Genomic DNA, 15,007 nt, shown 5'->3' on the forward strand with positions numbered 1-15,007 from the left:
ATCTCTACTTATCTCAGTAGGCCAGGGGACAGTTATTGTCCTTTAAGAATGAGACAGAGAAAATGCCATTTAGATATACACCAGCCAGTCAGAGACCCTGCCCTTCAATGTAGTTGTACTATTTGTTTCTCTTTAAAGGAGAGCTTATGGCTGCATGTGACATGCATCTCTCTTCACGGAAACCAGACTTCATCGCTGCAATTGCATCAGTAAGGAGAAGTGTGGTGCTTCAATCCCTTTCTTCAAAAACATTCCCACTTGATTTTTCACAAAGACAAAATGGTGCTGACTGTATTTTTTTTGTTTTTTTTCTTCTTACAAATGCCTCAGTTTTTCAGCACAAATGAAATACGGCACATCCCAGATGCTTCAAAGACTCGTGTTTTACTTGAAAAAGTGCCTCCTTTGAGCAGGTCTCCTTTTTTTATGAATAAAGGTAGTCTCATCCAGACGATCCAAAGTTAATAAAAAGAGCCTACATCCCAAGAAAGGCTTATCCTCCATCAAAGCTGCCTGCTCGGTCTAGCAGAGATAAAACAGCCTTGGTGTTGCTAGCGCAAGTGTTCTAATTAGAAATTAGTAATGAGTGTTTATGTATTTTGAATAATAATGAGTTTATGTAAAAAATGAAATAATGTAGAAAAATAATGCATGCGTCTGATAATGTCACCTCGTAGAATGGCCACCAGTGTTCACAAAATGAACTAATTAATGATTAATACTTATGAAATATATAAAATGTATTAAAATAATTTGGTAATATGTCATACTAAGGGTTATGAAGTGTGCTCTAGCTTTATAAATTGTAGGCCTTAACTTAGCGAGTGTCTTGGCCTAGTCTTGCCAGGCCTCATGCAGAAGCTGTATTTCTAGTGGTTGATAAAAATGCTGACCGAATGAATTAAACTGTGAAATGTCCATTGTCTTGTTAAATGTGCTTAATGGAAGCTTTTTGTGAGAACCGACTGCAAGGAGATGATGTGCCTGCTAGTGTAACAACTTATGTGTAATGTGTGAGATGTACTTTCCCAGGACGAAAACAATGAAGACACTGACTGGAGCTGAAGATGCAACAATATTGTTACCTGACGAACCAGATGATGAGGACTTCATGTGAAGAGCAAAATATTAGAATTCATAGATTTGGTATAGAAATATTATTGGGTAAATAACAACGTGACAGAGGAGAATTATTCAGACTTGAGACATGATTTTGAGAGAATTAAGATGCATAGACTTTAGAGGAGAGACTCGAGATTCATTCTGTCATTGGGCTCATACTCTCTGGCTGAGAGCCTGATGATTGCTGATCCACTGATAACCTGAGGACAAAGACTGATTCTGCTTTGCTGACCCATACCGAGGATAGGTAGATATGATGAAACGTGACTGTTATGCATTTTATGCCTTTTCTTTCTAGGCACCAACTGAGCTGTTTTGACAGATCCATTGTTAGATGTTTTTCTAAATTTGTGTTTCTAAATAGTTTTGCATGGAGCCCAACATGCTGATGCTAATCTGATGTTAGTTAAGGGCCCTCATAATGACAATTACAGGGACTAATGATTGATGAATTACCTTGCTGAATTCCATGTATGTTATAACTTTGTCGCAACTGACTCTGCTATTGATTTACACTGTCGCTTTTGAATGTGTCGTGGTTCAAGCTCTGATTAGATTGTGTTTCTTCCGCCACAGTGGACAACCAGTGTTGCTTTTATATGTGTTTCATTTGTTTTTTAGATTAATTTACATGACTTTAGCATTGTTAATATAAGGGAAATAAACTTACCTAACTTTTACTGAAGGTGTGGTTATTCATGGCTGAAAGGTCATGGTGCGTGACATTTACTGACTCAATTGAATTTTGATTTTATTGATTATTAATGATTGTTGTTTATCGTGTATTGATCATTGATTATGTACTGGAGTTATGGTAAGAACTTCTTAATTTCAAGTCAAAAGGTTCATCGACTATTCGCGTCCCCTTGTAAGTTTACTTATTAAGATCTGACGCGCTAACAGTGTCCTGCCAACAGCCTGTTCCCATTGACTCAATTTTTAAGGCAGCTGCTTGCGCTTCCTAGTGGCTTTCGGAAGCTCTATTCACTGGATGCCTCTCCTCTCAAAGTTGCAGCTATTGGCTAGGAAGATATGTGCATCCTGTTTGCTTTAAGCATGGTCTCACACATGGAATCTCTCCCTCCCATCAATTTTTGCAGATTGCTAGGAGGGAGAGATGGCAGAAAAACATGTCGACTGGATGGTTGATGACACTAGCACAGAGGATAAGGGGTTTATGTGGGGTTTCCTGGTTACAATTTACCCTGAGAAGTGTATTTTTAAAACCTGTTCTGGTCCTACTCATAACTAGTTGGGTGAGAGCAAGAAACAAGATGCAGGCAGTGCTGGGACAGTAACAACCACAGGTGGAGACTGAGGCCCTGATTTAAGAAAAGCGGGCGCTGCACCCAGTGCGGCGCCACTTTTCTTGCGCCCCTTAGTGCCCCCCCAACGCCGCCATGTGTGCGCCATATCTAGGATAAGGTGCACTAGAGTGGTAGTTAGGGAACTAGCGTCAAACTTTTTCATGCTAGTTCAGAGCTTTGCAGGATTAGCGTCAAAGATTTTGACACTAATCCTGCAAGGCCCATTGAGGCCCATTGTAAACAGTTGTGTTCCTCCTTTCAATGCCTGCTCTGAGCAGGTGTTAAAAGTGGCTAAAAAAATGACACACAAAAATATCTTCGATTTCTTTGCAACATTTTTTCGGCCCCTCTAACGGGGGAACGCCCCCTTTGCATACATTATGCCTGGTGCGGGCATAATGTAGCGCAAAGGGTTACAAAGTGGCGCAGTTCATGTACTGCACCACTTTGTAAATTTGGCACAACGATTTTGGCCTTGTTGGGCCCCTAATAGCTTCCCCAGTTTGCTGAAACCGTGCAACTGAGGTCTCTACCTATGACCTGGTACTGATGGTTCCTCATTTGAATACTTACATCGATGTAGTTGGCATTAATGTAATCATCCTCATGACTTCTCGACTGTAGCACCACTCGAGAGTGGTCATCTGGAATAGAGAAAGGGAGGAGAGACAAATGGAATATATTCACAGAAAGCACAAGAAAGGAGTCATTACAAGTGTTTGCTAACATGGTCGGTGAACATGAACTTATCAACTGAAAAAGAATATTGGTGAGAAGAAGCACAGTGAGAATCTTCCAAGTTTGAAACCCACGCTGTATGTGCTAAATTATTCAATATTATATCAATGTTGAGCTCTCTCCCGTTCCAAGGGAATGTAGACACCATGAGCATGTGCCATCCAAAAGAAGATGACCTGAAGCTTTTCATTAAATATTCAGCAAATCAGCATTTTCTTGTGAGAGTCTGTTCAGGATCAGAATTGGTCCCTTCAGCTGCTCTCGGGATGTCCAGTGGAAAACATGACATGCAAACCAATATCAGAAGCTGGAGACCTTCAGAGTGATATGTGTATAACCCACAGCAGAGTATGCAACAGGAAGTGCTAAAATGAAAACACATACACCAGGCTTTTTTATTGTAAGCACCGATGATGTGAATCTCCATCCCTATGGATATCTGTCACATACTATCCCTCCTCCACTTCGGAAAAGCTCCTACATCCCAAGCACCATGTGTCCCTCCACTCACACTCATGTGGTTCAACCCTCCTCCCTTTCTCACTCCTACCTTAACTATGTTCATGTGTTCCTGTCCTGCTTCCTCTGTTTGCCTCACACTTCCATATTCACTCCTGACCGGTCTATTGACTCCACTGTGTAGCGCTCTGCTACCTTCTAGGGAGGGTTGTACCACACTTGTCTCTGCACAACTTGTCCAATCTGATGCCCCTGTTTATTTAATTACTTGTGTGTTTTTGCATAGCATCATAATGAATGACAGTAAGTAAAAGTGCTTGTCAGGAGCAGTAAGATCCAGTATTATATTTTGGTGAGTCGGGCATGTTTAGACTATCAGGAGCAGATAGACCTGAAGACATCCTCTCCTAGACTGCGATGCTGCGGACGGTGCGGACGGTGCTCCATAGGGTTGAACGATGAGTGTGGCATGTGCAGACAATCAGGAAGCAATAGAATAACAGATAGATTTTTAGACATCCTGTCCTATTCTGCAATACTGCTGATGCTGTTCCATAGGGATGAACGATGAGTGTGGCAGATGTAGTCTATCAGAGAGATATAGATGACAGATAGATCTTTAGACATCCTGTCCTAGTCTGTGATGCTGCGGACGGTGGTCCATAGGGTTGAACTTTGTGTGTGGCATGAGCTTCCCCAAAGCAGCTTGTGTTCAGATTGTAGAAGGGTACGTAGGTGCTGGTGAACCATCCACTGCATCTGTTAGGCTGGTACATATCAGAGAGCTTAGATAGGACATCTGGGTCCCCCCATGCAATGCCTTTTAGATGATGTATACATTTTAAATTGGGTTTTCTCCAGTGCCAGTAGTCAGTGAAGAGCCTTCAATGCTGTAGAGATGTGGTCAATGTGATGCAGCCTAAGAATGAGGGGTGGGGCATGGTTGTGTGCCATTTGTAGTTCACGTGCAGTTTTGTCCTGCAGTCCAGTGTTGATTGCATTGCAGCATTTTGGGCCTGGTTTATGAAAAGTTAGTGCCTCCTTTAAGTCATTTTTTGATGCAAATGCAGCACAAACTTACAAACTATAATTATTATTTTTTTCTGCCGCCCGGAGTATTCGGCTACGTGCTGCATACAAGTACAGGCTTATCATGGCCCATGTATATTAGCATGAATTTGAATAATACTTTTCTGAATTTACCACTTCGAGGACATACCTCTATTAATATACTTTGCACTGACCACTGTACTGGCTAATTTCTTTGGAGTACACTACCTCCTGATCGGATTCGTTAAACAGTGAAGTGGCAGTTTAGAACCATTACAGATTTTCCATGGAATTTTTGGAACAATTCTTGCCTTGATAAAGTCACTTTTGTGACAAAACACGTGTTGGCTGTCCAAATATCAAACGTCTGCAATGAAGAATTATGTGAATACATGAACTGAAACTAAGTTTTCTAATAAAAAGAAGACCTTGCAACACAAGACGGATTGATCTGAAAGACTCATATTCTGGACTATTTGTTACATGTTCTAAACAAAGAGAGTGCAGTAATTGCAATGTTTTTTAAATGTATTATGTGTTTATTAATACATACTTCTACTTGTAGGTAGGAGGGTAGACAACCATATAGCACCTTCGGTGGACATGTTTGTAATAAGGGTAATCCACATATGTACTGTTGGCTACTTATGGGAGGTGCATTTATTTTTGTCATTGCTATCCTATGTTTTGTATGTTTGCATTATTTAGAATATATTTGTTTATTTAAATGCATTTCAAGTATTACATATTTTTTACAAAAATTATTTACCTTTATTTTTACATTTGTGTATTTCGGTTATTATCAAGATATTGAATAGTTTTGACTGCTTTTACTTAGCTATGTATTCTTGATGTGAAATATCAAAATAATTTGTAGATGGCATTTTTGTAGTTTATGTTATAAGTATGTAAACCTGTTATTTAGTACCATTATGTTTTTGCTGCAATATTTGCGTATCAAAAATGTTTATGTTGATACTATGACCGAGAAATAGGCAAACACAACTTGTAATTTCATATTTGTATTTTATTTAGTAACTTAATTTTGAGAAATATACATGTTCTTAGAGTGTGAGCATAATTATTTAGCAATTATATTGTATACTTGTTTTTTTGATTTTTTTTATTGTAGACAATAATTACATTTATTTGGGTGTTTTAAAATATTTTACTTATTAATACCATTTGTTTTAATATTTGTTAAAATGTATTTAAATTTAGCTATATATATGATTTATTGTATATTTATTTCACTATTTAACTTTATTGTTAAGTATTCTATATTTCTTAATGTAGTACCATTATTTTTAAATGCATATATTTATGTATCATAAAAGTTAATTTATGTTTAAATAGTTTTAAATATATATATATATACATATATAAAAAAAACAAAGGAGAACTCTGGGAAGTTCCCAATTTTAAGTGGAGAGCTGCTCTAGTAAGGAGCACCCTGCAACACCAGCGACACTCTAGATTTGCTCACCTCAAATGTCTGCTTATCTAGCAAAGTCTTTAAGCATAGGATTAGCACAGTGCTATTCTCGCCGAGCTAGATAGTGACAAAGTCTTTTGCCATTTGTACAGCAAAATCTTTAAGCATAGGATTGACATAGTGTCATCCTTGCCGAGCTGTAAAATGACAAAAGCCATTTACCACTCCAGGCACAGTATTACAGCTTTGGACTGGTCAAATGCCGTCCAAGCCAACCTGGAATGAGTAAAGCTTTACTCATTCCAGGTTGGCTTGGACGGTATTTGACCAGTCCAAAGCTGTAATACCCATGCCAAGTGAATGGGCAGTACAGGGGCTTCCCTGTGGCCCCCTGCACCTGTTCTTTGCCACCATCATAAAAAGGCTGTCGGAGAACAAGATTGTAATCCGCAGTACAGCACTGCATGCAGAGCGGCCCTGGTGGATTACGATCTCCCCCACTGCCAGGCTGCTTGGATCATGGATCCTGGCGGTGCTGGCGGTCCCTGACAGTCTGATTGCCAGGGTTGTAATGTGGTGGTCAGACTGCCATAAGAATGGCGGTCCAGACTGCTGTAAGAGTGGCGGTCCTGACTGCCACCGCGAATGTGGCGGTCTGTAGGCCCTAAATGTTGCTCCTAAGCACATCTTGCTTCCCACAATGTAGGGTGCATAATATTTAGGAGTGAAATTTGTGGGACATGTTTCTCCAGTAATGAGGCCCAAACTACATTATCATCGGACATGCTGAACCATGGCACATAGGAAAAGTTAAAGTAGATTATTGCTTTAATCTATAACTTTTGACCATTATTACCTACCGACTCCAATCACAGACATTTTTTTTTTGGTTAATAAAAACCCAAACTAATGGTGGTGTAAGATTTTTATTAAATATATTACAACTGTAACTTTTAGAAAGTTACCTTTAATCTGCCTGAAGCTGCTGGAGTCTAATTTGCATTAGCTATCCACCGACTGCCTAGCCTGTACTTGACCTGAATGAGGTGTGAAAGAGTAGTGAAAACTGCTCCTAACGTACAGACCATGTCCTGGGAGTGTGGAGATGTTTTTGTCCCATGACAGGAAGACACATTGGGGTGGGGCAGGAACTAAATTAACTGCAATGGGGCCTGCCCTGTCACAAGTAAATGTCAGGTGACACCTGGAAAGGCCCCAGCGTTTGTCCCTTTAGTCAGGCTGATACCAAACAGGGGAAACAGGGCCGGACTTGCTGTCTGTGGCCTGAGAGGAGCTCTGCTTCCTCTTGTACCCAGGACAAAGAAGTGGACTCCTTTCACCTGAATTGCCCAGCTGACCAGTGGCAGCTGGGCATGGATTAGACTTTGCCATTGGCCTTTTCTAGACACCCTGGCAGTCTAAATGACTTCCCCTGTGGTCGTTAAAAGTATACTCCTGTCATAATATACGCCTGTCATTGTTTGGACACCAGAAGAAAGTTTGGAAACTCATCCAGAGCTTTAGTGGAATCCACTGGGAAAGGTATTCTCCTGACTGTTCCACAGCATTTCACTGAATTTCAGCTTTATCGTGCTCAAATGTCCCGCACCACCAAAAAAATTACTGAGGGCATGATTACGAGTGTGGTGGTCCAGGGACCGCTACACTTGCGGTGACAGTCAGACTGCCACATCTTTGGCAGTCCGACCACCACATTACAACCTTTGCGGGCGGACCCACCTAAAGACCACCGTATCCACCAGGAACAGGGTCCCTGACATAGGGACGGTAGTCTGAGTGGTACTCAGCCAGGACAGCGTTGAACTCAGTGCCGCCTGGCTGATTACAACTCAGCTTTCCGCCTTCCATGGAAAGGAGGGCAGAAAGCCAGTGTCGGGGGCCACAGAAGATCCCTGCACTGCCCATGCCATGGGCAGTGCAGACCCCCCACCCAGCACCATTGGAATGCACACTGTCTGCAGACAATGCGCATCTAGAAGGAGCTGGAGTGCTACAATATTGGCTTCGGCTCTCTTGAGGGTGCCAAGGCAAAGATCATAGCACTGTTTCTGCCGGTCAGCCTGGTGGGAATCACCTACTACAATGTTCCTGCCGGTTAGCCTGGCAGGAACATTGTTATACGCTCAGGGGGGACTTCATCGCCATGGCAGTGGCGTCCTCCCAGCGGGTTTGGCGGTCCCTTGGTGGGTCTTCCAAAGTCGTAATCAGCCCCTAAGTCCCATTTGGGGTTGGGACATCAAAAATGTTCTGCAACAAATCGCCAGTGCACCAGTGGGACCAACCTGATTCTGGTATCTGGCCTTCAGCTCCAAGGTGGCGGCTTTAGTTTTAGCAGCACCACACATAGGGAGGAATTTTTTTCTGAAAAAGTGACAAAGTCACATACAGTGTTGAGGCAAAGTACCCTTCTGAAGTGGGACTTCCAAATATTTACTGGGACCAATCTATTTGCTGTATCCAACCCAGACTCCATCATGATTGGCCTCAAATCACACCTAGGTGGTCTATTGTTTCCATAGGCGACTACTGGTGGTTAACACTTTTTGGTGCTACTTTTTACTTTAAACTTTACAAATTCATATTTATAGTTCCCCTTACTGGATTTTTGTCTTTTGTGGTTTTGGTCTCATTTTGTTTATTAGATATCACTCTATTTTTTTTCTTATTTGTTTTTGGGGCGTTTATTACTTGGTGTTTTTTTTTTTATTTATTACTGTTTTGGAACTTCATATATACCATACACATTGGATAAAGTTAAGCCTGTCTGCTCTGTGGCATATCTACCAGGAGGTTGAGCTTAGGTTAACTGAGTAATTTTGAGGGTTCACCCTGACAAACGTCCTCATTACGAGTCCGCCGAACTTCAGATGGGGAGGTGCCACGTTACTGGCGAGCTCTCTGTCGCCCCATTGCGGCTTTCCCACTGCGCTGATGGATGAAAACCAAGGTTTACGCCCATCAGCCCAGCTGGAAAGTGGAGGCAGCACTGTTGTTGGCATGTAATGGAGCTGGCGACAATGCTGAAACCCGCAGGGAGCAACAGCACCCTCAAAATGCGCACTGTCTGCACAGCATGGGCAATGCAGGGAGCCCCCTGCACCTGATCTCTGCCAGTCGTTTCATGGCAGTGAAGCCACCATGAAAAGGCTGGTGGAGAACCAGGTCGTAATCAGCAGTGCAGTGCTGACCTCATCGCCACCCTAGTTGATTACAACCTGCACTACTGTCAGCCCGTCGGGAATATTGTTCCCCGCAGAGACAGCGGTCATTTTGCGCTCCGACCGACAAACTCCTATTTTGGCAGTCGGACCGCCAAACCGGCGGTGGACATGACCGTCACTGTGAGTCTGGCAGTCTGTTGACCGCCAGACTCGTAATGAGGCCTTAAGTGTTACAATCCTTAGGTAGGCAGTTTCCTACCCAAAATAATAATACAGTTTCTTACAAGCAGATTTTGTTTATGGGATGTATATTGTTCATTAATAGAATTTTTGAAGAAATACTGAAGGGTACTCTGTACCTAAGGAAGAGGAAAGGCTTATTGTTGCTAAAACGCCTCTTGTCCTCTTCCTTTTTTGTATGCCAGGACAGCAGATCCAACAAATGGTCTAAATAAAATAAGTTGGTAACTCAGTGGAAATACTTGTCTATTTTTCTCTTCAACATTCATAATTCTTGTACCATTTGACAATTTTAACATATTACAGATAGCGTAATCTTGAATGTCTTTAGAAAGAGCATAAACTTTTTATAAAAGATTAACTAGAGGCCTAGAGGTTGTATGTCAGAATATAATAGATAAAAACATTGTCTAACATAAATGTTGTGACATTATTTACAAAACTGTTGTTCTACTGAGTCCAAATTTATATAATCATCTTCAACGTGGGATATTTTTGTTAAAAATATTTTGGAGCATATTTATAGTCCCCTAGCGCCACCTTGCACTACATTAACATCATTTTTATTTACGTTAATGTAGCCAAACAAGGCAGAAATCCCCACACCGTATTTACAGAGTGGCGCAATGCATTGCCCCACTCTGTAACCCTTTGTGCTACATTATGCCTGCGCCAGGCATAATGTATGCAAAGGGGGCGTTCCCCCGTTAGGAGAGCTGGAAAAATTACGCAAGAAAATCTATGAGATTTCCTTGTGCCATTTATTATGGGACTTTTAATGCCTGCTGAAGAGAAGACATTAAAAGGGGACTTCCATTTTTTAGACTGGGGCCCTGTGTACTCTGCAGGAGTAGCGCCAATATTTTGGTGCTACTCCTGCAGAGTACTTCAATAGTGTCATGAAAAATGACGCTTTTGCCCACTACCATGCAGCATGGGGCACCATATTTTAAATACCATGCACAAATGGTGGCGGTAGGGGGGGTGCTAAGGGGCGCAGAGAAAGTGTTGCTCCCCTCGGTGCAGCGCCACTTTCCATAAATCTGGCCCTTAGTACACGAAAAATGCTCTGGTATTACACCACTCTAGGGCTTGCGGTTTATGAAAGAATGAATCCCATAAACATATAATATTGCTCTGTGCGTGCATTAATGTGTGATGGAATACTATGGATCTTTTAGTAAGAAAATACAGTCTTTATTAACTTTAACAATCGCTACCATTGTAAAATGCAGAATTCTTTGTGTACTTTTATTGCGTATTTTCCTATTTGGCTACAAGCATTCAATAAGGAGTTACACACCATCCTTCCTTTTGACAAGAATGGCCTTTCCCACTTTGGAGGTTATTCGTGCTCAGTGTGGTGCTTGTCTCACAGGCTGCTTACCCTTCCACTAAACCTCAGCACTATTGGTTTCCTTGAAATCTCCACTTCTCCCTGATTGGTCCTCTCAATGTGCACCCTCATTGGAGCAGAAGAGGACCTTCCTGCTGACACACACGTACAATAGGACATGGGCTTCAGGTTTGTCAGGCTGATGGGCGTGGCCCTGCTAGAGTAGCTGACCTTCTTCTGTGAGTCTCACAGTGGTTCATACATGAATTTGGACACACGTCTAAAGCTGCTGCCTCTATGCACCACTTCCAGAAGCGAAACGTACATGCCCCCTTTCAGCTGCAGACTCAACTTAGAGAAGATTAAAGGGAGGTGCACGTCATAAATAAGTGAGCCAAACTACACCTCAAACCAATAACAATAATAATAAATCACTGCAGGCGACTAGAAGAAGCTTGTAATAAGTAAATAACACTCAGCATGCTATAAGGAGATTACAGTCTACTGCATATTAGACAGAAAACAATAGTTTGCACAGTATATTAAAAGCCGAAACAAAGATATTTATTCTTAATAACATTCGCCGTGGAAAGATACAGTTGAACGTATGGTGTTGTATATCTGTGGAACTTACAAGGAATGATGTTCTTGTAGCGGTTCTTGCTTTTGTTCTCAGGAGCATCCCCAAAATGGCAAGGGTACATAAGGCCAGAGTCCAATTTCTGTTGAGTAAGAAAACACAAAGAATAAGTGACAGTCACGTGATACCTGCTGATTCAGGATTTTTAACACAAGATGGAATGCCTGAAATCAGATCAATCACCCCAGGTCATGTGCCTCGGAGGAGGCGAACAAATCATGTCAGACATGTTTTGGCATGTTGGGTCTTCTCAGTGAGGTGCAGCTTGAACCCATTACATGGATCAAGGTTTGGGAGTGATAGAGCGTTCCGTACTAATAATTTACCTGTATTTTGGACGCTCTTTAGGCCGATGAATCTTTTGGCTAAGTGGGACTCTCTTCACCCGAGATCAGTCAATTTAATGTGATCAATAATCAATAACGAACATAAGCAATGCCCTGATCAACATAACACTTAACAATTAATCCAGAATACATTTCGGCGAACCCTGACCTTTCAGTCAGGAATAACAGGAATAACCACACCAGTTTATTCAAAGTTAGTGAATTTATTTCCCTATATTAACAAAGCTAGCACAATATATATGTGTCTCAACACCAAGTGATAAACGTAAATGAACATTAATAGCTGTCCATAACGGCGAAACAGATGCAATCTATGCAGCATTTGAATAACAAGGCATTCGATAATAGCAATGCAAATCACTAATACTATAATCTGTAATGAACTTATTGCATACATTTAGTCAGCATAACAAGGTCTCAAATTGCATCGTGCAACAAAAGAATCCTCATCTAACCACAAATTAGCATCGGCATGTGGGACTTCATGCCAAAAACAATTTAGCAACATAAATTTGGAAAACTCCTAACTAGGGATCTTATCAAAATCAGCAGTTGGTTACCTAAAAGAAACACAATGCAATTGTACAATTTCCTTTCATATTTACCAATTACAATCAGCATTCAAGGAAGTCTTCGTCTCACAGGTACCATTTCTCGATCAGCATGGGACGGGGCAAAGGGGCAGGGGTGGACGGGGCAGTTGCCTCACGGCGGCAAAATAAAACTACTACTTCATGCAAAGGGATCAAAGTTAAAGTCTCTAGGGCAAGAATCATTTAAAGTCTCTTTCTCTCGATTAGAGAAAGCATCAAAGTCTCTTTCAAAATGGCGTCGCAGCAAGGTGGGCCATAATAGCCACGGAATGGCGCAATGTCGGGCAATAGCTGGTAATGGCTACTTTCTTCTCGTGCACCTGGTTTAAATAGACAACAGTTCAAATCCAGTAGGGTCTTCCATTGGAGGGTTCATAGGTTGGCTTCAAATTGTCCAATCAAAAACAACAGTTCTCAAGCTTTTACTTAAGCATACATTATCCTTGGAGACGGGTACGCAAGTTGCAACATTTTATACCAATTAACTCACTTTCAGAGCTTCCATTGTCCGCACCTGCAGATTGACCTTGGAGCAAAGAGAAAAATGCTAGGCTGGCACAAAACCTTAAGATAAGCATGTGAACGATCTCAGTGGAAAAGTACAGCTTCAAGCAGAAATACACGTTTATTAGCACATTGGAAAAATACGAGCATCTAAATCGTGAGACCAGGCAACTAGGCCGAAGCCTCCACTAAAGTTATGCTAAGCTAAAACATTTCAAACAAGCAAATCATAGCACACGTTTACGATTATGTCGGATTAGTGCACTTCTAATACATCACGTTATATAAAGCACGCTTATAATGTTGGCAAACTACTCTGAGGGCACATTTTGTCCCCGTACAATCTTTATTAGTTCGGTTAAAGTCACACATGATTATTTCACACTACGTTTAAGCGCTAATAAATGTAAAACCTTCATTTCAGCTTCATCAGGAGTCATACCGGGGCATCGGTGTCCCTCGCGGGGACTCCATGATAGAAGCGATGTTTGAACTAACCTTTACTACAGTGATTACTCCTGCCTGCGTTTCATACCATCGTGTTTTGAATGAATCGATTGTACTTTTACCAACAGGGGCTAACCATACAACCATAGGTATAGCACCGCAGAAAGAAGACTGCCCAAATAACGAGTTCCTATATTCATATATGAATTAAAATTGACCAATAAGATTGACGAGAATAGATTTAAAAATAAAAACTTTGATTCAATAAACAAACACTTCAGCTAAGAATCACAATGAGAACACAGGAGTGCCTGAATGGTCCTTAAGAATAAGTAGACATTTGTAGAACTCCAAAGTTCATACTTAATCCCACTCACCAATGTAAAACGTGCTTTTCAATAATGCCATAGTGTATAGTCAACCACACACAAGTTTTCTGCTTTCATGTGCTATCTTCACTCCAAACTTTTAAACTGGATACATCCTGTTCTACTGTTTGGATTTTTGTCATTCTGATATCATTTTATTTATTAACATTTAATCTATTTTTCTTAAGTGGTTTGGGATTTTTCTTGTGTTGTGTTTCAAATTCTTCATTTATATTCTGGAACTCAAAAGGGGTCCACATAAAACCAAAAATAGCGACAGGCATCAATCACATTAATATACTTTTAACAAACATTTAAAAAACTTAGAAACGTTTGCACAAATAGCCTCCATTCTTTGGGGTAATAGAGAAATTCTCAGGCCACCACAACTGATAATATTATACTTTAAAAACATTAGCCTTAAAATGCGGTGGGGTGAAGCAGAAGAGTCATTGTGCGGCAAACAAAAAGCACGATTAAATTAAAATCCTGTATATCCGTGTTGTACATTTGCACACTTTCCGTTTATCTCCGGAGAGGAACCAATTTGCCGTAGGCACATTTTAGGCCAGCATCACACACCATCATTTTCACAACACAGGGTTGTGTTGTATTAAATAGAATACGGCGCACCCCTGTGTTGCTCCCTGCGCCGGCACTGAATTTGCTGCTGTGCACCAATGCAGCAATCTTTTCACCATTGTGCAAGGATGGGTGCTTTGAGGAGAAGATTGTTTTTGTGCAGGAAGGAAAACCTTCCTGCACAAAAACAATCTTAAATGGCGATTTGCTCTTTCTATGTGTGCTGCAAAATGCAGCACACATAGAAAGAGCAAAAAACGAGGAGAAATGATAGCATATCTCCTCGTTGCATGCTGCTAAGGCCACCCCTGGGGTGGCGTTAAATTTTCGCGCTGCCTCAGGTTTACAAAAACTCATAAATCTGGGGCAGCGTCAAAATGCAATGGGTGTTGCTGTGGCACGCCCACAGCAACAACCATTTCACGCCCCTTCCATGCAAAGTGCTGCGTGTGAAGGGGCTGTATTTACAAAAAGTGGCTTAACGCCGCCTTGTAAATACGGTGCAGTGCATAGCGCCAGTCGAGTGTCGCTAAAAGTGATGCTCCTGTGGGGCTAGGGGCTCTTAAAAATGCCCCTTAGGCTGAGCAAGTTTGTTAGACCTGGCCTCCTTGGCGTGGTCTACCCTGTCTTTTTTGCCTCTGCTTCTCATGTATTGAC

The 15,007-nt window shown here is 41.4% G+C and overlaps 1 protein-coding gene across 1 annotated transcript in view; it reads right to left on the reverse strand.

Moving 5' to 3' along the window:
• Window positions 1-15,007, reverse strand: part of LOC138262044 (receptor-type tyrosine-protein phosphatase mu-like) — a 306,256-nt gene that overhangs the window by 130,751 nt on the left and 160,498 nt on the right. Inside the window, exons 9-10 of the mRNA XM_069211767.1 lie at window positions 11,504-11,591; window positions 3,003-3,073 (exon numbers count right to left, since the gene is read on the reverse strand). Of these exons, the coding sequence (XP_069067868.1) occupies window positions 3,003-3,073; window positions 11,504-11,591 (159 nt within the window). The remainder of the gene's footprint in view (window positions 1-3,002; window positions 3,074-11,503; window positions 11,592-15,007) is intronic.

The sequence above is a fragment of the Pleurodeles waltl genome, chromosome 1_1 (assembly GCF_031143425.1).
Source record: "Pleurodeles waltl isolate 20211129_DDA chromosome 1_1, aPleWal1.hap1.20221129, whole genome shotgun sequence".
NCBI classification, from domain to species: Eukaryota; Metazoa; Chordata; class Amphibia; order Caudata; family Salamandridae; genus Pleurodeles; species Pleurodeles waltl.